This window comes from Neofelis nebulosa, chromosome 8, assembly GCF_028018385.1.
Source record: "Neofelis nebulosa isolate mNeoNeb1 chromosome 8, mNeoNeb1.pri, whole genome shotgun sequence".
Taxonomy (NCBI): Eukaryota; Metazoa; Chordata; class Mammalia; order Carnivora; family Felidae; genus Neofelis; species Neofelis nebulosa.
In genome coordinates this window covers 108,944,037-108,969,395 of record NC_080789.1, presented here as the reverse complement: position 1 = coordinate 108,969,395, position 25,359 = coordinate 108,944,037, and the positions used below count along the sequence as shown (strand labels likewise).

General features: G+C 39.9%; 1 protein-coding gene and 1 pseudogene across 1 annotated transcript in view; one reads left to right on the top strand and one right to left on the bottom strand.

The window, feature by feature from the left end:
• Positions 1–510: 510 nt before the first annotated feature.
• Positions 511–25,359, bottom strand: part of USP18 (ubiquitin specific peptidase 18) — a gene marked incomplete at its 5' end in the record, with an annotated part of 50,901 nt that continues 26,052 nt past the window's right edge. Inside the window, 7 exons of the mRNA XM_058744295.1 lie at positions 511–1,042; positions 2,322–2,371; positions 3,198–3,329; positions 8,767–8,934; positions 9,385–9,480; positions 9,866–10,012; positions 10,307–10,386. Coding sequence (XP_058600278.1) covers positions 997–1,042; positions 2,322–2,371; positions 3,198–3,329; positions 8,767–8,934; positions 9,385–9,480; positions 9,866–10,012; positions 10,307–10,386 — 719 coding nt within the window. The remainder of the gene's footprint in view (positions 1,043–2,321; positions 2,372–3,197; positions 3,330–8,766; positions 8,935–9,384; positions 9,481–9,865; positions 10,013–10,306; positions 10,387–25,359) is intronic.
• Positions 13,155–13,674, top strand: LOC131483721 (myelin-associated neurite-outgrowth inhibitor-like; annotated as a pseudogene).

The window sequence follows — 25,359 nt, the reverse complement described above, 5'->3', positions numbered from 1 at the left end:
CCCCCAGGAGATTTATTGTATCAAAACGCCACTAAATGTTCCTTTCCTTTCTGAACCCCTTCAACAATTCCTCATTACCTGTTAAATTAGAGCCAGTAGTTCTTAGTAGTTCAAGACCTTCTACATTTTGAGCCCCACTGACCATCCATCCTTATCAATCATCACTGCTTCCTTGGTAGAGGAAAACCAGGTTTGTGGTTTTGAACCTTGAGCCTCACCTTTTTCAGCCATACCATTGTGTATATTTATCCCTGTAAATGGACTGTCCTCCATCCTAACCTCCTTTCCAGGCTTATGGCTTATCACACGGTCCTAAAATAGAAATATTGCACTTTACTTTGAACTCCTGTAGCACAAGCCCTCAGTATCTTATGCATTTTAATTACCCCCCCCCCCATTAAACTGAAAACTCCTTTGGAGAAAAAAGAACTTTATTCATTATGGTGTCTAGCACACTACCTTTCAGAGAGTAGGTGATCAATACATATTTGTCAAATAAATGAATAACAATTACAAAACACTTCACTTTTATTAAAGTAGTATGGGTTCTAAAATTGTTTTAAATTATAAACAAAAATAATATTCTGCCAGTACATACCAGTACAGTCAAACTAGCTGTAAAATACTGAAATACTTCCCTACCACTGCCCCTTGCCACCTGAATGCCTCCCATTACAATTGTTGGCCTGGTTTCCCCTCCCCTGTGAACACTTCAACCCCTCTACTCTCCTAACTAAAGGATTCATGCCTTCCACAGCAGGAAGCACTCAGGTCCTGGCTCTAGCCAGTGGAAGTGTCTATTCTGACTGATCAAGACCCATGCAGAGTTACTGGTAAATATTTTGATAATCAACCCCGATTATAAATAAAATTTAACTATACAATTTGAAAATGATCCTTCTTCTCACTGCAAAATCTCTTGAGAGAGTCAGCAGATCCAGGGATAGAAAAGGAAAATGAAACTTTGTCAGTCTCTGACAGTTTAGGGTACATCCATTAGGATTCAATCTTCATGTAAACCAGAAGATATGCAGTTTCCCGCCTAGAAAGAAAAAAAAATGCAACATAACAGAAATGGAACATTCATAGTTAAGTGATATGTTTTTAACTCATGATAGGACAAGCATCAGAAAAGTTTCTAGTTATTGGATAAAGTCTTCATTTATCCATTACCTCAGAGGAGAAGAAAATGGGTAACCTGAGAAAATAGCCATTAAGCTCCTATTAGTTAACATCTGTATCATGGGTTGACAAACTACCTGTCCACAAGCCAAATATAGCCTTGTTTTTTTAAATAAATTTAACTGGAACACAGCCACACTCATTCATTCATGTGCCATCTGTGGCTGCTTTTGTGCTACAAGGGCAGAGTTGAGTGGTTCCAACAGAGACTGTGTGGCCCACAAAGCCTAAAATATTTACATTTTGGCCCTTTACAGAGAAAGTTTGTCAAACCCTGATATAAATAATGGGACAATCACTGACGACCAGAAAGTGACAAAGAGTGCGTATCTAAGAGGGATGTTCAGAAGAAAAGATAAAAAGTAGAAGATTGTAAGAGAATTTAAAATACAAATTTCACCTAATTCATTATTTTTCAAGTGATCAGTCCTACTTAGCTGAAATAATTTCAAATATCACCTTTGGTGTACAATGTCACTGCAACCCAGAAACTCATCTGAAAAAACTTACAAAGTCTCTGCTTTAACTTCATCCAGCTCTTTTTTTTCTCTCTAGCTTCCCCTCTGTAGTTGTTGATTTTTTTTTAATAGATTTATCACTATTTACTAAATGCAAGCCACTGTACCGGACAAAGAAAAAAGAATGATCCTTGCTCACAAAAAGTTCATGGTCTAATGTAAAAAAAAAGTTATATATGCAAACAATTACAAAACAGGGAGGTCGTTTCTATAAATGAGGTATGCTTAAAGTGCAGAGCAAGCATATGAGAAGTCCCTACAAATCTGCTGGGGTCAATCAGTGAAGGCTTTATAGAGTAGGAAAAGCCATGAGCAGAGACATTAAAGCATGGTGGGAGTTTGTCTTAATAATAAATTAGGAGAGGGAAGGACAGATCAGGAACTGCATGTGTAAAACCATGGAGGATATGATGTTTGGGGAGCTACTTATAGTTTAGTATTGTTGGAATCTAAATTGTGAAAAAAGCATGGTATGGTAATATGGGTATTCAGAGATGAGGCTTAAATGTCACTGGGGAGTTACCCAAATATAAGCGGCAGCTGAATTCATGAGAGTTTCATACAGCACTAAGAAACCTGTGTAAACTCACTGGGTTTCCATCACTCAAACACTTCTCTTACCAGCGGTAGTTATGATTTCCATAAGTACACTGGATGTCTTCCCAGGATACCTGGAAGTACATAAACAGATGAAGTGAAGTATCCAGCTCACATATGTTAAGCATCCAGAGTATAGGGTGCTACAATTTACCCTCTGTCACTTATCCAGACAAACCCCTCCCTGGTACCTCCCAAGACCTGAATCATCCAGTGATAGGATGCCATGTATATGAAGCCTCTTTTAGTACACTGGTCCTTCTATTTTTGGTTATGCTTGGTTCTAACTTACATATATCTAACTCTTCTGGCTCTCTATAAGTTTTCCACAAGCATGAAGCTGCAGGGCACTGAGCCTAGAACACCAAAAACCTAGACAATGAGCTAAGTGGATTCTTATAGGGCTATACACCAGATGGGGACTTGATGCAGGAAAGGACTTTAAGCAGGATCAGACCTATAAATACAGAGGACGAACTTATGGTTGGTAGAGGGAGTGGGTGGGGGATGGGAAAAATGGGTGAAGAGGAATGGGAGATACAAGCTTCCAGTTATGTAATGAATAAGTCACAGGAATAAAAGGCACAGCATAAGGAATATAGTCAGTGATACTCTGATAGTGTTTTATGGTGACAGATGGTAGGTAGCTATACTTGTGGTTAGCACAGTATAATGTATAAACTCATTGAATCACTATACTATACACCTGAAACTAACATTGTGTTAACTATACCTGAATTTAAAAAATGTTTTTTTAAAGAAAAGGACTTGTTTAAGGGCTGCACACACAGAGAAAACAGGCTCACAATGTGTCCTGACCTTAAGGACCCATCTAGTCCTGGGTTCATAATTTATTAGAAGTGGCTAATCCAGGACAACATTTTGGACAATGTTCCTCACCCAACAAACATTGGAGTCGTTGAAGCAGAACCATTTTCCATCCACAGAATTCTGGATATAGGCACAGTAATGACCAAAGTCAGCTGCCCCAACATGGGCAACCACAGCAAAGAGCTCATACTGTCTTCCAAGCTGGAGGGACATAAAGCACAAAATTATTCACCTATCATCCCTTTTTTTCTAACCATAGAATAAAGAAACATTATTTCATAATATATTTTACTGCCTACTCTGTGCCAGGCACTGGTACTTCAAGGGGACTAGAAAATAGTCTTTGAACTCAAGAATCTCGTGATTAGTTTAGCCAGAATTAAAATGCCATATTTTATACTAGGTATATTTACAGGTAAATTTGGGAAGACTCAACTTTTGCCCCAAAAGAGAAAAAGGAACAATCAGCTAAGAAAAGCTCCCCAAAGAAGACATTCTTGAATTGATCTTGAATTGATTCTTGAATGAATAAGATTAGGAGACAAGTTATGGGAAGGAGGTATACTCAATGGACCCAGAAATTGCAAAGGCTTTGCAGTGTAACAGAACAGAGCATGCTGAGGAAATGGAAGTCAGAGAGGTTTCTGGGAAGTCACAAGAGATGAGGCTACAAAAATCAAGGCAGGAACTAGAACTTTATCTAATTTTTTTCAAGTTTTTATTTAAATTCCAGCTAGTTAACATACAGGGTAATATTAGTTTCAGGTGTAAAATTTAGTGATTTTTTTTTTATAATAAGAATTAGAATTATTGGGACCCATCATAAGTTTAAGCAGAGAAAAAGCATCATCAGATGTGTTTGAGAAAAATACTGAAATAATGTGGTTTGAAAAATGGAATGAGAGTTCAAGTGAGGCAGAGGCCAACGAGATCAGTTTGGGCACCACTACAATGCAAGAAAAATGGCTATAGTCTAGACAGTGACTATCAGTAGTAGTCACCAAAATGATAATAATCATTCTCAACATAATAATTATTAGCTAACCTTTGGCATTTGCTATGCACTTAGCTATGTCTTTACATGAGTTATTTCATTTAATATTCATAAAAATCATGTTAAGCTGGGTGGTGATATAAATCCTATTTCACAAAGGTGGAATCTAAGCTCAGGGAGGTAAAGTAATTTACCCAAAGGTCAGAGCTTATAACTAGAAAAGGCAGAATTCCAACCCAGACCTGTCTGGCCTCAAAGCCTAAGCTCTTAATCCCTATGCTACACTAAGAAAGTGAGACTAAAGGTGAGACTGAGGGGGCATATTTGCACAAAATTAGGCATAAATAACCAAGGACTGGATATTGGGGTATTGGGGAAGGGGCAAGTAGGAGGCATCTCTGGCTTGGAAATTAAGAAAATATTGGTACTATAAAGTTAAATATGGAACAGAGCTGTTTGGGAAAAAAGATAATGAATTTGGGGACTATGTGACAACATTCAGTAGAGGTGAATACACTGGTTTGGAGCTCAAGTGTAAGACGTGGACAGGAGATACAAATTTGGAAGTCTTAAGTTTGAGGTGATTACCAAAATCATGAGAATTAATGAGATGAAATTTGAAAAATGGATAGGAGAAATAATGGAAAACTATATGCTAATAAAATCATGGGCACGAAAGGATCCACCAATAAAGAAAGAAGCTGTATGAGGAAAGCTTATGGTAGATTCTGAAGGAGAGTAGGATCAATAAAAGAATATTACAAAAAGATCAAGTAAGGGAAGGACCAAAAAGCATCCCTTAGATTTGGCAGTAAGTCATTCTACTCTCTCAAATCTTAGAAACTGAAGATAAGAGAGAATTTTCTGTGAAAAGAGAATAGTGGTAGGGGTACCTGGGTAGTTCAGTCGGTTAAGCAGCCGACTTCAGATCAGGTCATGATCTCACGGCTCATGAGTTTGGGCCCCACGTTGGGCTCTGCACTGAAAGCTCAGAGCCTGGAGCCTGCTTTGGATTCTGTGTCTCCTTCTCTCTCTGCCCCTCCCCCACTCAAGTGCGCTCTCTCTCTCTCTCAAAAAAACAAAAAAAAAAATTAAAAAAAATTTTTTTAAAGAAATGGGAATAGTGGTGGGAGAGATGGAGTTTGGATTGATTGTGAGAAGGATCTCAACATTAGTCAGAAATACCTTATTCTTTTATATTAACACAGTCAAATAATATCCCTAATCTGAGACTTTGAAAAACTATCAATATGGGAGACAGGGGTGAGGGGAGTCCAAATGAAGCTAAGTCACCCAAAAGGGAGAACTCAAATTATTCTCTATTTTCATTTGGGAATTTACACTAGACTTTAAAAATGCAGAGCAATACCTAGCTCTAATTGTTTATAAGAAATACAAAGGATAAAGGAACATGTTAAATAACACCAACCAGCAAATTCTGGATATTTATTTTTGAAAACCTTCAACCAAATGAAACGCAAGGACAAGAAAAAGAGGGGAAAGAAATTTAAAAGAAACAACCTAGGGGCACCTGGGTGGTTCAGTTGGTTAAGTGTCTAACTTAGGCTCAGGTCATGATCTTGCAGTTAATGAGTTCGAGCCCCATGTCAGGCTCTGGGCTGACAGCTAGGAACTCTGAGCCTTCTTTGGATTCTGTGTCTCCCTCTCTCTCTGACCCTCCTCTGTTAGCACTCTCTTTCTCAAAAATAAACATTAAAAAAAATTATAAAAAAAACAAAAAGAAACTTAACCTAAAAGAAAAAAAGGCAGGAAGAAGTAGAGGGAAGGAGGGAAAGAGAAGAGGAAGGAAGGATGGAAACTTAGGCAAATGCAAGTGTAGCCTTTGTTGGGATCTAGGTTCAAACAAACCAATGTATAGGTCACAGAAACCTAAATATTGACTGGGCATTAGTGACAATAGGAAATTATGAGATATGCTATTGGTGGGAGTGAAAACTGGTGCAGCCACTATGGAAAACAGTATGGAGTTTCCCCCAAAAAAGTAAAAAATGGAACTACCCTATGATCTAGTAATCATAGTACTCAGTATTTACCAAAAAAATGCAAAAACACTAATTAAAAGGAATACATGAACCCTATGTTTATTGTAGCATTATTTACAATAGCCAAGATATGGAAGCAGCCCAAGTGTCCATCAATAGATGAATGGATACACTTGAGTTAAGGTGGCGGAGCAGTAGGGGGTCCCTATACTTGCCTCAGCCCTCAAAAACAGCTAGATAAATACCAAATCATTCCAACACACCCAATAAGTCAATCTGAATGCTGAGAGAATGACCTGCAGAACCAGAGGGAAAAAAGAAGCCACATCATGAAAGGTAGGAGCTGCAGAGATGTGATTCCAGGGATAAAACAACTGCGGGTGGTATGGAGGGGAGAGAGCCTTGATCTTGTAGCGATCAGAGAGAGAAACAGAAAGCAGTTCACAAGGGTTTGCACAAGGGAAACATCTTCACTAAAACCACTGACTAGAAAACTAGAGTGGCTGATTATTGCAGGTTTTTACAAAGAGTGGAGCTCAAAGTCTGAAGTTTTAGAAGTCTGCACCACTGCTAGGCTCCACGTGGTGGGCATAGTAGTGCTCCTATAGGGAAGAAGCCAGAGGCCCAGGAGCAGAAAGCATGGTTTGAGAATCTCCTGGGTCACTGGGAGAAGCAGTTCCCCTTCTTGGAGTGCATTTGGGAGAGGTGGCATGGCATCTCTGGGGACAAAAAGTTGGTGGGCCCAAATGTGCTGCTCCATTCATTAACATAGTGACAGAGACACCTGGCTGAGGGCAGCAAACCTTGGTGCCAGCTTTTTGCTGCACTTTACCATAAATTCCAAGCCTTTGCATGATTCTGTGACTGCTTTTCTGAAACAAACCAGCACAAGCTGCAGTGTGGTGAGACCCTCCTCCATAGGATCAGTGCCATATCTGTACCACACCGGGTCCCTAAAATTTGGAGTTTTGAAACCCAGCCACATGCCTGAAATAAAACAGAACTATGCTGCCTGGCAGGTAGACAGCTCAGACACGGGGTGAAGACAGCAATTTGACAGAAGCCAGGGACACAAGAGGGGAGACTGTTCGCTCTTCTGTGAGGGATTCCTGGACAGTGGCAAGCATGAACTTCCTGCTCCAGGGAGGAGAGAGCAGGGTGACACCATTTTCGCCCTGCCTATCAGCGCTGACAGACTTCAGTGAGCAACACAGTGCCCCCAGTGGAAGCTGGAGCTGCTTACACCTAGCCCAGCATTCTTTTCTATCTCCGTGGCTAGCTCCTTACACCTTCTGCCCTTTTTCCTTCTCTTCTTCTGGGATTCCTATGGTATTACATTTTATGGAGTCACTGAGTTTCCTAAGTCTACATTCGTGATCCAATATTTTTCTTTTCTTCTTTAGAATGGCATAATGAAATACTTTAAATGAAATGGCATGGTGTCTGGGACGTGCTTCAAAATAATCCAGTAGAGGGTTGGAGAAAGAAGAGGATGAGGATGTTGGTAAAGCAAGATTGGGCATGAATCTTGATAAATTTTAAGCTGCTTGAAAGACATGGGGATTCATTGTATAATTCCCCATTACTTTGCTACATATTCAAGATTTTCTATAACAATGTCTTGTTAAGTGGAATAAAATTTTAATATATTATTTCATTAAGATATACTTCATAGTACACAAACAGAAATAAGGAAAATTCAAAGGACAGAAAATAATAATCTTACAAAATGTATATACACTAAATAGGCAAAGAAACCATGTTATATAGGAGCTACTATATTATCAGGCCTCAATTTTTAAAATACCAGGGTTCTAGAACATGAATAGCAAACAAAGCATGAACAAAACAGTCCATAAAAGGATATATAAAGGATATATTCTTTATGGACTATATATATATATATATATATATAATTATATATATATATCATTTACTAAATGTAGCATTTCAAACCTAAGAAAAGGTATTTATGTCATATCTTTTCCTCAGAATTTCCCAATAAGTTACCAGCTCAGGACAACTGAATTCAACTTCACTTTGATTAAATTTGACCTAAATGAACTGGCTCTCTTGTTACTATCCTCAAAGTAGGCATAAACTGTTTCAGGAAGAAAGTTAGGTTGATATTATATTTAGAACCCAAGATGTTGTGTTTACCTATGTATATGTATAACATACCATATTTAAGTGGAAAGAGAGTTATGGGTTCTTTCCCTCTCTCAGTGCTGTGGAGTACATAAACCAAAGCTCAATATTTAGAAATAAAGTCTCTGGATTCTTAAAAGAAAAGCAACCATAAGCAGCAAATGTTGTTGATAGTAGTATGGTAGTAACAACCTATCATTGTTATTCAGGAATCATTAAAATACTGTTTTAAAAAGAATATTTCTTGAATGTATGAGTATGTTTCTATGAATCATACCAAGTAGCTGCCGATGAGTTTCCCTCCCTTTGTGTACCCCACGCACGGCCAGCAGAGGCCATGATTTCTGAGATGATACAATGACAGATGAGATGCCCAAAAGTGCCATCTCTGTTGAGTGGGTGACTTCAAGCACCTTAGGGGAGGAGAAGCAAAATCAAGCAGACAAGGGGTCTGAAGAGAAGGAGAATGGAAGGGAACTGAGGAGCTTCTCACCTGTTCCTCAGCACTGCAGAGGTCTTCCTCAATCAGAAGGACCTGACTTAAATCCAAACTCTGGGGGAAATAAAGTGAGTGGCAGATTTTTTCTGTCTGCGAATTCCTGATGGAGAACCGTAAGAGGTGGATTGTCAAGGTCTGGGGCAAATGGGTCAGCTTCAAAACCTGAAAAACCAAAATTACTGTGGAGATGAAGTCCTAAGGCCCTTGAAATGGGTAGATTCAGAGAAATACCAGAGCTGATCATATATTCTTCCCAAAAAGAGAGGTAAGAATGATATAATACAGAATTAAGGGCCCCCATTTGCTGAATCTGTTGAGCTCTCTCACAGGAACCAGAGCTCAGGGAAACTACAGAGGCTGCTCTAGAGAGCTAGTCTAACCCTGGGGGGGGAACTCTGCATGCTTCCCTTGGATATTCTCCTCTTATCTTTTAAAAGGCTCTGCTCCTCTCAGTGATGGGCCTCTGATAATCAGAAGCCCCAGATCCCGGGCTGCTAGCCTGATATGGATTCCCTCCCTCAACCATCACAAGGTACCCTCAAGGCCTCCATTAGGAAATCCACCAAGGACAACCTCAGAGTAGGGAAGCTTCTGGTTTTAGGGAGCAAGTACCTGCTTCCCACAAGTCTTCTTCCCACAGTTCTCACAGAAGCATTTGCTTTTGCCTGATAACTCCCTGGGTTGGAAGAAACAGCGAAGGGCATCCTCCTGTCCCAGGAGAACAAAGAAAAAGCAGAGTTGGTATTTACCATATACAGTATAACATATCACCCTACAGATGAGGATTTAAGCTTTCCTTCTGATTCTCTCCTTGTTCCCCTTACCATCTGGCCCACTGTGATGCATGTGGCAGGATTTCCAAAAGTACCTACTGACTTGAAGGAAAAACAGGAGGGAGCATTTGTTAAGGTAGCAGCATGAGGAAAGGAAGTAAAAGGAAAGAAAGGTTTTCACCAAATCAAAGGAGAACTTAGAATTGTGCAAAGGAAATAGAAATTATTTTTTAAAAGCCAAAGGTGGATTAAAGAAGCAAGAGCACACTGGCAGCACTGGGTTTATGGGAACAGCAAATTCACCAAGAGGAATTCCTCACCAGGGTTTTCAGGGGCTTTGAGTCCATATCAAAAAGAGGAAGGGGGAGGGTCAGCATGCTACTATTTCTGCTCCTTTCCGTTGTACATTCAAGGCAAACCAAGGACTCCTTCATCCGGATTGTATAAAGGGCCTGCAGCCTCTCTACCTGCAAGAGAGAGGAAGTGAAAGGAAAGAAGGGTACAAAGCCATAAACAAAACAGGTGAGGTGAATTTCCAGAAATTATATCCACCAGACAGAAGCTCCACAAATGGCAGCCACTGATTCTCTTTGCTCTTCAAAAAGGTACAAAATAATAACAGTAATAATATTACGGAATTGTGATAAGTATTTATGTGGATTTTCTCTTTTAATCCTCTCTATACATTATATTGATGATAGCTGAATGAGCTAAATGAGCAGCATCTTAAACTTCTGAGTTCTTTAGTTCTAACATCTTACCAAGTCCACATCTGTGATTTGGTCCTTAATTAGGTTCCAGACTGTGAGGTAGAGTTGAGCAGCATCATGCTGGACAAACACTGGCCAAAGAGAAAAGTAACAGCTTGATCAGTGAGGTCACCAAGGACATTTCCCATGCCCTTGTGCCCTAGCTACCTAGATACACATGAACACTCATCACTTTGTCCTCTTCTAGCCTTCACTCCCTCCACCCCAGCTTTTCAGGCTAAATTTACACTCGATGGTAGGCATTAATTAAAAATGAAAAATAAACTTGTTATTTATTTTTAAGAACTCCTCTTAAAACTTAAAATCCAGTCTGACTGCATCACAGAAGTTTCCCTTCCCCTGACTGGCCACTCACACCTACTGACCTCTACTGTGGGACCCAGCTAGATAAAACCAATATGCAATAGTGCATTCTCTCCTCTCCTATTTTTAAGCCAAGCCAATACCTTAATTGGACTCTAATGGCCACTAATTTCTCTGTACCTTTATTTAATTTCTTTTCTCATTCCCCAGAAATTTAGCAGTTTCCTAATGCTCATATCTGACCCAGGTCTTCCCCAAAGGTATCTAGGAGAACAAAAAAGGAAAGGACCATCTCAGTGTTAGATGATGCTAGCTAAGAGGAGATGGGAACTAAGCACTGAATTCTCCATATGTTATATAAGTAAATGTAAGGCTAAAATATTCTGTACATATATAAATGAATTTCTGTTGTTCAAAAGAAACCTAGGAAGAAAACGAATATGAAAAACACACTGAGTATTATTTTACAAAAGGATAGATGTCTGCCAACATGCAAAGAAGACATTGCAAGAAAACATAACATGCAAGTTGTTGTAAATGTAGTAAATATTCATGTCAGCTATCTCAACACCAATACTTACTACAATTTGTACTTAATGTTTTTGGATTTCATTTTGTTTTGGTCTGTCTCTTCTCTAAACCGTAAGCACCATGGAGGAGTCTTTACTCTTATCAGTCTTATTCTCTTATCTACAGCACCAGCACAATACCTGGCACATAACAGGTGAACACTATATATGAGTTGAATGAATTAATTTAATCATTGGGTAATAATCCCTAACCTAAAGACAGAGTGGAACTAGGGCTGAACCTATGCTGTCCCCAGGGAATTATGGAGGCAACTCTGAACACAAAGGAAGTTAGATCACCTTGCCATTTGGAGACATTTTGCTTTATCTGACCATAGCAAAGCTAAGAGTCCTGATACATCTAAAAAATACAGGGATATTTGCTCAATCCATATTTACTGAAAACCTTCTATGTGCAAGGCATTGTACATGCTAGATAAAGTTACTATCCTCAATAAACCTAAATTCTAGTGGAAGACAAGTATCCATAAAATCATAATTCAAAGAAGAATAAGAAAAATTCCTTAAGGTGTACAAAATATTATGAAAAGCTATATGAAGGTGAATACAATTGGAATGGTGGAGTGAGGGTCTCTATAAATCTACTCCTCCATAAAAGCAATTAAAATGCTGGCAAAAAAAAGTGAAAATTGTTTTTTTCAGAACTCTGAAAATTAACCAAAAGTATACAAAAATCTTAGGCATATTTATTCAACAAACACTGCAGAACCTAAGAAGAATAGGATTTGAGACTTTTCAACTTGGCCTATTCCCATTTCCTTCTTCTCAGCTCTGTAGTAGACTTGGAAACAAGAAAACCTGCAAGCATGGAAACTGCGGAAACCAGAAGCCTAGCAATGAGAAGAAGGGGCAGACTTTTTGGGTCTGAGGAGACCCTCTCCTTGAGGAGAAGGAGCTCCTCAAAAAGTTCCATACCAAAGCATTTTTATTATCTGACCTGCTTGCAGCTTCACTGAAAAAGCAATGAAAAGGGGAAATTTAAAGTTAAAAGCACAATATTGTTTACATTAGCACCCATGAAAATGAAATACTTAGGCATAAATCTAAACAAATACATACAAGATCTATATGAGAAAAACTATAAATTTTGATGACAGAAATCAGAAGAATTATATAAGTGGAAAGATATACCATGTTCATGGATAGGAGGACTCAATATTGTCAAGATGCCAGTTCTTCCCAACTTGATCTATAGACTCAATGCAATTCCAGTCAAGATCCCAGCAAGTTATCTTATGGATACTGAAAAAGTGATTCCAAAGTCTATTTGGAAAGGCAAAGACCCAGAATAGCCAACATAACATTGAGGGAAAAAATAAAATCAAAGACCTAATTCTGAAACTAATAAAATATCAATAATCAAAACAATGTAATATTGCATAAGAACAGAAAATAGATCAATGGAATGAAACAGAGATCCCAGGAATACACCAACATAAACAATATTACTGCTCTTTGACAAAGAAGCAAAGGCAATATGATGGAACAAAGATAGTCTTTTCACTCAATGGTGCTGCTTAACACCTGCATATCCATATGAAAACAAATGAAACCATACACAGACTTTATATCTCTTAAGAAAACGAATTCAAAATATATAACAGACCTCCTAAATATAATATAGGAGAAAACCTAGACCTTGTGTTTGGTGATTACTTTTTAGATACAACTGCAAAGTACAAACAATAAAAAAAGAAGTGATATACTGGACTTCATTAAAATTAAAATTTTCTGGAACGTCTGCGGGTAGCACATGTTGTGGAGAGGTGGGCTGGGTGAAGCAGAACAATTGGAAGTACCTGCCAGGGCAGTGGTGGCATCAGAGACCCAGCCTCGAGGCTCAGCCCCTGCATCCTTGCTGAACCCAACTGCGGAGACCGCCCCTGGCTGGCATGAGCTGGGCACTTTGGCCCAGGCTTTCACTGCCACAATGCCTTCTTGAAATCATGAATCCTGTTTATAGCCCTGGTTTTGTTGGGGTTCCCCTCTGCAAATGCCAAAGAAATTGGTTATTCAGCTGGTTTCCCTGTGGGCTATGCAGCCATAGGTCCTGCCTATTCCACCAACATGTACCCTGGAGCAAATCCTACCTTCCAAAAAGGTTACAATCCTGTCACACCTTACACAGTATTCTGTCCCCCCACCAATGGGGCAGTGCCACCATACTCCTCTTCCCCTACCAAAATGCCTACCCCCAAGAGAGCCCCTATGCACACACAGCCCCAGTAGGCAGTGCCCCCTCAAATCATCCACCACACCACAATTGTGCAGCCCAACTGCATGCTGGTGGCGATTTACCCCGATCCCATCCCTCCACTTAGAGGCAATGGCGTCACCATGGGTATGGTGTCTGGGACCACTGTGGCCATGTCAGCAGGTACCCTCCTGACCTCCCACACCTCAACTCCTGTTGCCCCCATGCACTGTGCCCACGTATCTGGCCCCAGGGACCCCACTTATAGCTAGGTTCCCCCTCAGTGGTGATCACCCAACAAATGTCTGAGGATAGAGCTGTGCAGTCACATCATGGAGGTTCCACAGCTGTGCTGCAGGCCTGGTGCCTCGAACCCAGACTTTCTTCTTAATGCTCTTGACACTTAGCTAAACACTACTATGGCCCAGCCCAGCAGGTCCCAATGCCATCAGTCTCCAACTGACTCTGTAGGTTGATCTTAAAGCAAATCCTGTTTTGTGGGCTGCCTGGCAATTTTTTAGCTAACTGTAATGATAAAAAATGGAGAATTAATCTAAATAATTTTTTAAAGTTCTGTTCTGTGAAAGATATGTTAAGAGCATAAGAAGGTAAGCCATAAACTGAGAGAAAATATTTGCAAAAAGCATATCTGATAAAGAACTGTTATCCAAAATATACAAAACACTCTTAAACTCAACAATAAGACATACACACAGACACACACACACACACACACACAAAACCTGATTAAAAAAGTGTGAGAGATTAGAAGGAAGATGGCGGTGTAGGAGGACGCTGGGTTCACCATGCGTCCTGCTGATCACTTAGATTCCACCTACACCTGCCTAAATAACCCAGAAAACTGCCAGAAGACTAGCAGAACAAGTCTGCAGAGCCAAGCACAGACGAGAGGCCCACAGAAGAGGGTAGGAAGGGCGGAGAGGCAGTGCGCACTACACGTACTGGCGGGAGGGAGCCGGGATGGAGGGGCGGCCCACGACCAAGCAGAGCCCCCGAGTCTGGCTTGCAAAAGTGGAGGGGCCAGACGGAGTGTGTTCCCACAGCAAGCAGAACTTAGCATCTGGGAGGTCATAAGTTAACAGCTCTGCTCGGAGAGCGGGAGGGCTGGAGGAAAACGGGAGGGAGAGTTGTTGAGCCCTGGACGACAGAGCTCAGCTTGGCGGGGAACAAAGACGCTTGCCAGCGCCATCTCCCTCGCCCATCCCCCAGCCAAAATCCCATAGAGAACCAGTTCCTGCCAGGGAACTTGCTTGCTCCTCGAAAACACCCAAGGCTGTGCTTCTGCAGAGCCACCCCTCCAGCGGGTCTGACTCCCTCCCGCTGCCACAGGGCCCCTTCTGAAGTGGATCACCGAAGGAGAAGCGAGCTAAGCCTGCCCCTCCTGCCCCCGTGCGCCTTGCCTACCCACCCCAGCTAATACACCAGATCCCCAGCACAACAAGCCTGGCAGTGTGCAAGTAGCCCAGACTGGCCACGCCACCCCACAGTGAATCCTGCCCCTAGGAGAGGGGAAGAGAAGGCACACGCCAGTCTGACTGTGGCCCCAGCGGTGGGCTGGGGGCAGACATCAGGTCTGACTGTAGCCCCGCCCACCAACTCCAGTTATACACCAGAGCACAGGGGAAGTGCCCTGCAGGTCCCCACCACTCCAGGCACTATCCAAAATGACCAAACGGAAGAATTCCCCTCAAAAGAATCTCCAGGAAATAACAGCTAATGAACTGATCAAAAAGGATTTAAATAATATAACAGAAAGTGAATTTAGAGTAATAGTCATAAAATTAATCGCTGGGCTTGAAAACAGTATAGAGGACAGCAGAGAATCTATTGCTACAGAGATCAAGGGACTAAGGAATAGTTAGGAGGAGCTGAAAAATGCTATAAACGAGATGCAAAATAAAGTGGAAATGACCACGGCTTGGATTGAAGAGGCAGAGGAGAGAACAGGTGAACTAGAAGATAAAATTATGGAAAAAGAGGAAGCTGAGAGAAAAAGAGATAAAAAAATCCAGGAGTATGAGGGGAAAATTAGAGAACTAAGTGATGAACTAAAAAGAAATAATATACGCATTATTGGTATTCCAGAGGAGGAAGAGAGAGGGAAAGGTGCTGAAGGTGTACTTGAAGAAATAATAGCTGAGAACTTCCCTGAACTGGGGAAGGAAAAAGGCATTGAAATCCAAGAGGCACAAAGAACTCCCTTCAGACGTGACTTGAATCGATCTTTTGCACGACATATCATAGTGAAACTGGCAAAATGCAAGGATAAAGAGAAAATTCTGAAAGCAGCTAGGGATAAACGTCCTCTAACATCTAAAGGGAGACCGATAAGACTAGTGAGGAATCTGTCTTCTGAAACTTGGCAGGCCAAAAAGGAATGGCAGGAAATCTTCAATGTGATGAACAGAAAAAAATATGCAGCCGAGAATCCTCTACCCAGCAAATCTGTCATTTAGAATAGAAGGAGAGATAAAGGTTTTCCCAAACAAACAAAAACTGAAGGAATTCATCACCACTAAACCAGCCCTACAAGAGATCCTAAGGGGGATCCTGTGAGACAAAGTACCAGAGACATCTCTACAAGCATAAAACATACAGACATCACAATGACTCTAAACCCACATCTTTCTATAATATCACTGAATGTAAATGGACTAAATGCACCAAACAAAAGACATAGGGTATCAGAATGGATAAAAAAACAAGACCCATCAATTTGCTGTCTACAAGAGACTCATTTTAGACATGAGGACCTTCAGATTGAGAGTGAGGGGATGGAGAACTATTTATCATGCTACTGGAAGCCAAAAGAAAGCTGGAGTAGCCATACTTACATAAGACAAACTAGACTTTAAATTAAAGGCTGTAACAAGAGGGGCGCCTGGGTGGCGCAGTCGGTTAAGCGTCCGACTTCAGCCAGGTCACGATCTCGCGGTCCGTGAGTTCGAGCCCCGCGTCAGGCTCTGGGCTGATGGCTCGGAGCCTGGAGCCTGTTTCCGATTCTGTGTCTCCCTCTCTCTCTGCCCCTCCCCCGTTCATGCTCTGTCTCTCTCTGTCCCAAAAATAAATAAAAAATGTTGAAAAAAAAAAAATTAAAAAAAAAAAAAAAGGCTGTAACAAGAGATGAAGAAGGGCATTATATAATAATTACAGGGTCTAACCATCAGGAAGAGCTAACAATTATAAATGTCTGTGCACCGAATACCGGAGCCCCCAAATATATAAAACAATTACTCATAAACATAAGCAACCTTATTGATAAGAATGTGGTAATTGCAGGGGACTTTAACACTCCACTTACAGAAATGGATAGATCATCTAGACACATGGCCAATAAAGAAACAAGGGCCTTGAACGATACATTGGATCAGATGGACTTGACAGATATATTTAGAACTCTGCATCCCAAAGCAACAGAATATACTTTCTTCTCGAGTGCACATGGAACATTCTCCAAGATAGATCATATACTGGGTCACAAAACAGCCCCTCATAAGTATACAAGAATTGAAATTATACCATGCATACTTTCAGACCACAATGCTATGAGGCTTGACATCAACCACAGGAAAAAGTCTGGAAAACCTCCAAAAGCATGGAGGTTAAAGAACACCCTACTAAAGAATGAGTGGGTCAACCAGGCAATTGGAGAAGAAATTAAAATATATATGGAAACAAATGAAAATGAAAATACAACAATCCAAACACTTTGGGATGCAGCAAAGGCAGTCCTGAGAGGAAAATACATTGCAATCCAGGCCTATCTCAAGAAACAAGAAAAATCCCAAATATAAAATGTAACAGCACACCTAAAGGAAATAGAAGCAGAACAGCAAAGGCAGCCTAAACCCAGCAGAAGAAGAGAAATAATAAAGATCAGAGCAGAAATAAACAAGATAGAATCTAAAAAAATGTAGAGCAGATCAATGAAACCAAGAGTTGGTTTTTTGAAAAAATAAACAAAATTGATAAACCTCTAGCCAGGCTTCTCAAAAAGAAAAGGGAGATGACCCAAATAGATAAAATCATGAATGAAAATGGAATTATTACAACCAATCCCTCAGAGATACAAACAATTATCAGGGAATACTATGAAAAATTATATGCCAACAAATTGGACAACCTTGAAGAAATGGACAAATTCCTAAACACCCACACTCTTCCAAAATTCGATCAGGAGGAAATAGAAAGCTTGAACAGACCCATAACCAGCGAAGATATTGAATCAGTTATCAAAAATCTCCCAACAAATAAGAGTCCAGGACCAGATGGCTTCCCTGGGGAATTCTACCAGACGTTTAAAGCAGAGATAATACCTATCCTTCTCAAGCTGTTCCAAGAAATAGAAAGGGATGGAAAACTTCCAGACTCATTCTATGAAGCCAGTATTACTTTGATTCCTAAACCAGACAGAGACCCAGTAAAAAAAGAGAACTACAGGCCAATATCCCTGATGAATATGGATGCAAAAATTCTCAATAAGATACTAGCAAATCGAATTCAACAGCATATAAAAAGAATTATTCACCATGATCAAGTGGGATTCATTCCTGGGATGCAGGTCTGGCTCAACATTCGCAAATCAATCAACGTGATACATCACATTAATAAAAGAAAAGATAAGAACGATATGATCCTGTCAATCGATGCAGAGAAGGCATTTGACAAAACTCAGCACCCTTTCTTAATAAAAACCCTCGAGAAAGGCGGAATAGAAGGAACATACATAAAGATCATAAAAGCCATTTATGAAAAGCCCACAACTAACATCATCCTCAATGGGGAAAAACTGAGAGCTTTTTCCCTGAGATCAGGAACATGACAGGGATGCCCACTCTCACCGCTGTTGTTTAACACAGTGTTGGAAGTTCTAGCATCAGCAATCAGACAACAAAAGGAAATCAAAGGCATCAAAATTGGCAAAGATGAAGTCAAGCTTTCACTTTTTGCAGATGACATGATACTATACATGGAAAATCCGATAGACTCCACCAAAAGTCTGCTAGAACTGATACATGAATTCAGAAAAGTTGCAGGATACAAAATCAATGTACAGATCAGTTGCATTCTTATACACTAATAATGAAGCAACAGAAAGACAAATAAAGAAACTGATCCCATTCACAATTGCACCAAGAAGCATAAAATCCCTAGGAATAAATCTAACCAAAGATGTAAAAGATCTGTATGCTGAAAACTATAGAAAGCTTATGAAGGTAATTGAAGAAGATATAAAGAAATGGAAAGACATTCCCTGCTCATGGATTGGAAGAATAAATATTGTCAAAATGTCAATACTACTCAAAGCTATCTACACATTCAATGCAATCCCAATCAAAATTGCACCAGCATTCTTCTTGAAACTAGAACAAGCAATCCTAAAATTCATATGGAACCACAAAAGACCCCGAATAGCCAAAGTAATTTTGAAGAAGAAGACCAAAGCGGGAGGCATCACAATCCCAGACTTTAGCCTCTACTACAAAGCTGTAATCATCAAGACAGCATGGTATTGGCACAAAATCAGACACATAGACCAATGGAATAGAATAGAAACCCCAGAACTAGACCCACAAACGTATAGTCAACTCATCTTTGACAAAGCAGGAAAGAATATCCAATGGAAAAAAGACAGTCTCTTTAACAAATGCTGGGAGAACTGGATAGCAACATGTTGAAACTAGACCACATTCTCACACCATTCACAAAAATAAACTCAAAATGGATAAAGGACCTGAATGTGAGACAGGAAACCATCAAAACCCTAGAGGAGAAAGCAGGAAAAGACCTCTCTGACCTCAGCCATAGCAATCTCTTACTCGTCACATCCCCAAAGGCAAGGGAATTAAAAGCAAAAATGAATTACTGGGACCTTATGAAGATAAAAAGCTCCTGCACAGCAAAGGAAACAACCAACAATACTAAAAGGCAACCAACAGAATGGGAAAAGATATTTGCAAATGACATATGGGACAAAGGCCTAGTATCCAAAATCTATAAAGAGCTCACCAAACTCCACACCCAAAAAACAAATAACCCAGTGAATAAATGGGCAGAAAACATGAATAGACACTTCTCTAAAGAATACATCCAGATGGCCAACAGGCACATGAAAAGATGCTCAACGTCGCTCCTTATCAGGGAAATACAAATCAAAACCACACTCAGATATCACCTCACACCAGTCAGAGTGGCCAAAATGAACAAATCAGGAGACTATAGATGCTGGAGAGGATGTGGAGAAATGGGAACCCTCTTGCACTGTTGGTGGAAATCGAAATTGGTGTAGCCACTCTTGAAAACAGTGTGGAGGTTCCTCAGAAAATTAAAAATTGACCTACCCTATGACCCAGCAATAGCACTGTTAGGAATTTACTCAAGGGATACAGGAGTACTGATGCCTAGGGGCACTTGTACCCCAATGTTTATAGCAGCACTCTCAACAATAGCCAAATTATGGAAAGAGCCTAAATGTCCATCAACTAATGAATGGATAAAGAAATTGTGGTTTATATACACAATGGAGTACTACGTGGCATTGAGAAAGAATGAAATATGGTCCTTTGTAGCAAGATGGATGGAACTGGAGAGTGTGATGCTAAGTGAAATAAGCCATACAGAGAAAGACAGATACCATATGTTTTCACTCGTATGTGGATCCTGAGAAACTTAACAGAAACCCATGGGGAAGGGGTAGGAAAAAAAAAAAGGAGGTTAGAGTGGGAGAGAGCCAAAACATAAGAGACTCTAAAAAACTGAGAACAAACTGAGGGTTGATGGGGGGTGGGAGGGAGGGGAGGGTGGGTGATGGGTATTGAGGAGGGCACCGTTTGTGATGAGCACTGGGTGTTGTATGGAAACCAATTTGACAATAAATTTCATATATTGAAAAAAAAATAAAAAATAAAAAATAAATGGGTGAGAAACCTGAATAGACATCTCACCAAAGAAGATACACAGATGGCAAATAAGCATATGAAGCAGTGCTCAGCATATGTCAATAGAAATTGCAAATTAAAATAATGAGATACCTCTACATACCTATCAGAATGGCCAACAATTTTAAATGCTAACATCAAATGCTGGTGAGAACACAGAGAACAGCAACTCTCATTCACAGCTAGTGAGAAAGCAAAATGGTACAGCCACTTTGGAAGACAGTATGGTGGTTTCTTACAAAACTAAACTTACTCTTTACATAGGACTCAGCAATCACGGTGCTTGGTATTTACTCAAAGGAGTTGAAAACATATGTATACTAAACCCTGATATGTTCATAGCAGCTTTATTCGTAATTGTCAAAATTGGAAGCAACAAAGATGTCTTTCAGTAGGTAAATAGATAAATAAACTATGGTTAACCCAGACAATAGAATATTCAGTGTCAAAAAGAAATGAGCTAGGGAGGATTCTAGGAATATAGAGGAGTAGGAAGCACCAGGAATCTGTCTCCCCATGTAGACAATAATTGCGCTGGCAGATTCTGTCTGATATTAATATTTTTGAACTCTAGACTTCGTTGAAGGTTCGCAACTTCTAGGGGAAGACTAGGGATAAACAATGGTTAATTTCAGTCAATTTCATCTCTTTGCACAGTAGCAACAACTCATCCCCCACCCCTAGCCATGTGGCCAGCAGCTTGTGCATGGTGTGTCAAAACTGGGATGGGCGTAAAGGACTCTGTCTTCCAAATATTGAGATCTGTGCTCTGATTATTGATGTTTCTGATCACAGATGTGCAAACAAAGAGGCAGGCAGCCATGGTAATTTTATGTCTCTCCAGTGTTTCAAGCCCCTCTCCTTCAGGCTCAAATGACTTCCAAGAGGAATTTAAAGAACTAGATCCCTGATTTCCTCTCCCTTCATTTTTTGCTTTTCCCCTTTTAGGAGTCAAATGCTAAAGACTAGGACACCCCAAAACAATGGTATAAACAGAGAAAATTAAAAAGTGACCATAAACACAAAGGGAAAGGTGCAAAATTACCAGAGGAGATATTAAGTTTATACTTTACTCTGACCCTTGGCACAGAGATAACTACCATAATAAAAAAAACAAAAGCAATAAACAAAAATAATAATAAATAAAAATAACAAATAAAATAATAATAATAAACAGAAAATCCTGGAGAAGAATCTGATTTCCAGAGTTACCACATTATTAAATTCAAATGCCAGCGTTCAACAAGGCATACACAAGGCATACAAAGAAATAGGAAGTATGGCCCAATCATTGAAAAACCAAAAAGAACTCAAGTCAACAACCTAACTTATAATTTAAGGAAACAAAAGAACAAACTAACCAAAAGCTAACAGAAAAAAGTGAAATAACAAACATTAGAGCAGAGATAAAGTAAATAGAGAATAATAATGGAGAAAATCAATGAAACTAAAAGTTGGTTTTTTTAAAAGATTAACAAAATTGACAAGTCTTTAATTGGCTAAATGGACTAAGAAAAAAGGGCCTCAAATTACTAAAATCAAACATTAAAGTAGAATTTAATATCAATTCTACAAAAACTTTTAAAGTATTTTAAGAGATCACTATGAACAAAAAATGGAATAACCTAGATGAAATGGACAAATTCGGAGAAAAACAAACCTACCAAAACTAAATCGTGACAATATAGAAAATCTGAATATGCCCATAATGAGTTAGATTGAGTCAGTAATCTTAATATCTGGACAAAGAAAAATCATAGTGCTTATGGCTTCAGTAATTAATTCTACCAAACATTTAAAAGGATCTAATACCAATCTTTCCCAAACATTTCCTAAAAACTGCATTTGAGAAAACACTCCTCAACTCGTTTTAGAAGACCAGCATAACCCTGATACTAACGCCAGACAGTCACTGCAAGAAAAGACCAAAATCCCTTATTAACATTTATGCAAAAATCACCAACAAAATATTAGGAAACAATTCAGCAGCATATTGAAAAGACTATACATCATTACCAAATGAAATTTATTCCTAGAATGCAAGAATGGGTCAACATATGAAAATCAATCAATGTAATATGCCACATCAACAAATCCAAAAACATGTGATCATCTGAATTGATGCAGAGTAAGTATTTCACAAAATTCAACATCCTTTTGTGATAAAAATAAATATGAATAGAAGAAAATATAACATATAAAAGCCACATATGACAAACCCTCACCAAACACCACTCAATTGTGAAAGACAGAAAATTTTTCCTCTAAGATCAGGAACAAGGCAAGGATGCCCATATTAACCACTTCTCTTCAACACATCACTGAAAGTTCTGACCAGAGCAATTAAGAACAAGAAACAACACTACGGTAAATCAAGGATTTAGGTGATAATGATGTATCAATGCAGATTCATCTATTTTAATGAATCTACCATTCCGGTGCAGAAGATTGATAATGGAGGAAAATGGGTGTGCAGTGGCAGGGAATCTATGGGAAATGTCTGGGCTTTCTGCTCAATTTTTCTGTGAAGCTAAAGCTGCTCTAAAAAAAAAAAATCTACTAAAAAAAAATGAACAGAAATTCAGAATCTGTGGGATACCATCAACTACACCAACATACATATAATGTAAGTCCCAGAAGGAGCAGCAAGAGACAAAGGCCAGAAGGAATATTTTTAAAGAAATAATGACCCCAAACCTTATAAACATGAAAATTCAGTTCTGGAGGCTGTGGAGTCAAAGTTCAAGATATCAGCAGATTCTAGGCCACTTTCTTGGGTATCTTCACATGGTGTAAGAATCAAACGAGATTTTTCAGGCCACTTTCATAAGGACATTAATTCCATTAATGAGAGCTCTGCTTTCATGAACTAATCACCTCTGAAAGGCCCCTTCTCCTAATACTATCACTCTGGGGGTTACATTTCAAAATATGGATTTTGATGGGACACAAACATACACAACAGGTGCTCAATAAGATCACACCTTCCTTCTCATCAGAAAATGAGAACAGAAGATGGTGGGATAACATATTCAAAATGCTGGGTAGAAAAGCTGTCAACTAAAAGTTCTATATCCAGCAAAACTTCTCTTCAAAAATGAAGCAGAAATTAAGACACTGAAATAAACAAAAACTGAGACCATTCATCACTAAAGACTTGTCCTACAAGAAATACTAAAGGAAGTTCTCCTGGATAAAATGAAACTGTACAGTAACAACATGGTAACACAAATCCAAATGAGGAAATAAAGAAGCACCAGGATTCAGGAGGGAGTTAAGATTGTGGAGGAGTGGGAGACTCTAGGCTTGTCTCATTCATTGAACACAGCTAGATAAATATCAAATCATTTTGAACACCCAAGAAGTTGATCTGAGGACTGAGAGAACAAAAAAGCACAACTAGACTTAGAAGGTAGGAGCTGTGGAGAGTTGATTTAGTGGGGAGAAGAGCTGTGGGTGTTGTGATGGTGAGGGAGCCCTGATCATGGAGAAAGGAAGAGGAAGAGAGAGAGAGAGAGAGAAAGCAAGCAAGCGAGCATGTAGGGAATTGCACAAGAAAAAACTCTTCCCCAAAAATATTGACAGAGAAGAGGAGAGAGACTGAATATGACAAGTTTTTATAAACAATGGAGCACAGGGTCTGAAGTTTCAGAGTCACACATGCTGGGCTTAATAGTGCTCTGGTGGGGAGGGAGGACAGAGACCTAGGAGTAGGCAGCATAGGCTGAAGATGCCCTGCTTGGAACGCATTTAGGAGAAGGGACACAGCTTCTCCAGGAGCAAGAGACATAGTGGGTGCTACTGAGCTGCCCCGTTCACTAACATAAGAAAAGGAACACGGGCTGAGAACAGCAAGCCTTGGCACTGGCTTTCTGCTGTGCTTTACCACCAATTCTGAATTGCTGCATGGTCATGAAACTGATTTCTGGGGCAAGCTGGCACCAGGCCATAGTGCAGGAAGACACGACCATAGAGGATCAGCACATGTCCATGCCACTCAGATCTCTAAAATTTGGAGTTCTGTGCACCTGAGGTAAAACACACAAGTGCTATGCCACCTGGAAAGCAGACAGCTCAGACACAGGCAGGGAGAAAGCAGGGATCTTGTGGAAGAAGGGGACACATGACAGGTGGTTGTTTGCTCTTCTTTGAGGGTTTCCTGAAGAATGGCAGGCGTGAGGTCCCCACTCTGGGGATGAAGGAATGGAGTGACACCATTTGCACCCTGCCACAAGCACTGACAGACTTCAGTGAGCAAAAGAGCACCACCAAGTGGAGGCCAGAGCCACTTATACAAAGCCCCACCACCCTACACCCTGCAGGTGCATCTCCACTAGGGCAAGTCCACCTGAGAATCACCACAGCAGACCCCACCCCCAGAAGACCAGCACAAACTCCTCACCTGCACCAAGTGTACTGATTATAGAGTGCTGCAAAGCTATAGCTCTAGGGGAAATACGATCTAGCTTCCTTTGGTTTTCTTCCCCTGCTTGGGATACAGAGAAAGCAATTTTTATTTATTTATTATTTAAAAAATTTAATGTTTATTTATTTTTGAGAGATAGACAGAATACAAGCAGGGGAGGGACAGAGAGAGAGGGAGACATAGAATCTGAAGCAGGCTCCAGGCTCTGAGCTGTTAGCACAGAACCTGGTGCAGGGCTTGAACTCACAAACCACAAGACCATGACCTGAGTTGAAGTCATATGCTTAATTGACTGAGCCATCCAGGTGCCCCAGAGAAAGCAATTTTTTATTTTTTTTCATTTTTATTTTTATGTTTTTAATTTTTTTTTTAATCTAGCTTCTTCTAACAAGCAGACCTAAACACATCTAGGATCTAGCTTCCTTTTTTTCTCGACCTTAGAAAGACAGTATGAAAAGACACAGGAATTCACCCCAGAAAAAGAACAAGAGGTCACAGCCAGGGATTTAATCAAAAGATAGATAGATAGATAGATAGATAGATAGATAATATGCCTGAACTAGAATTTAAAA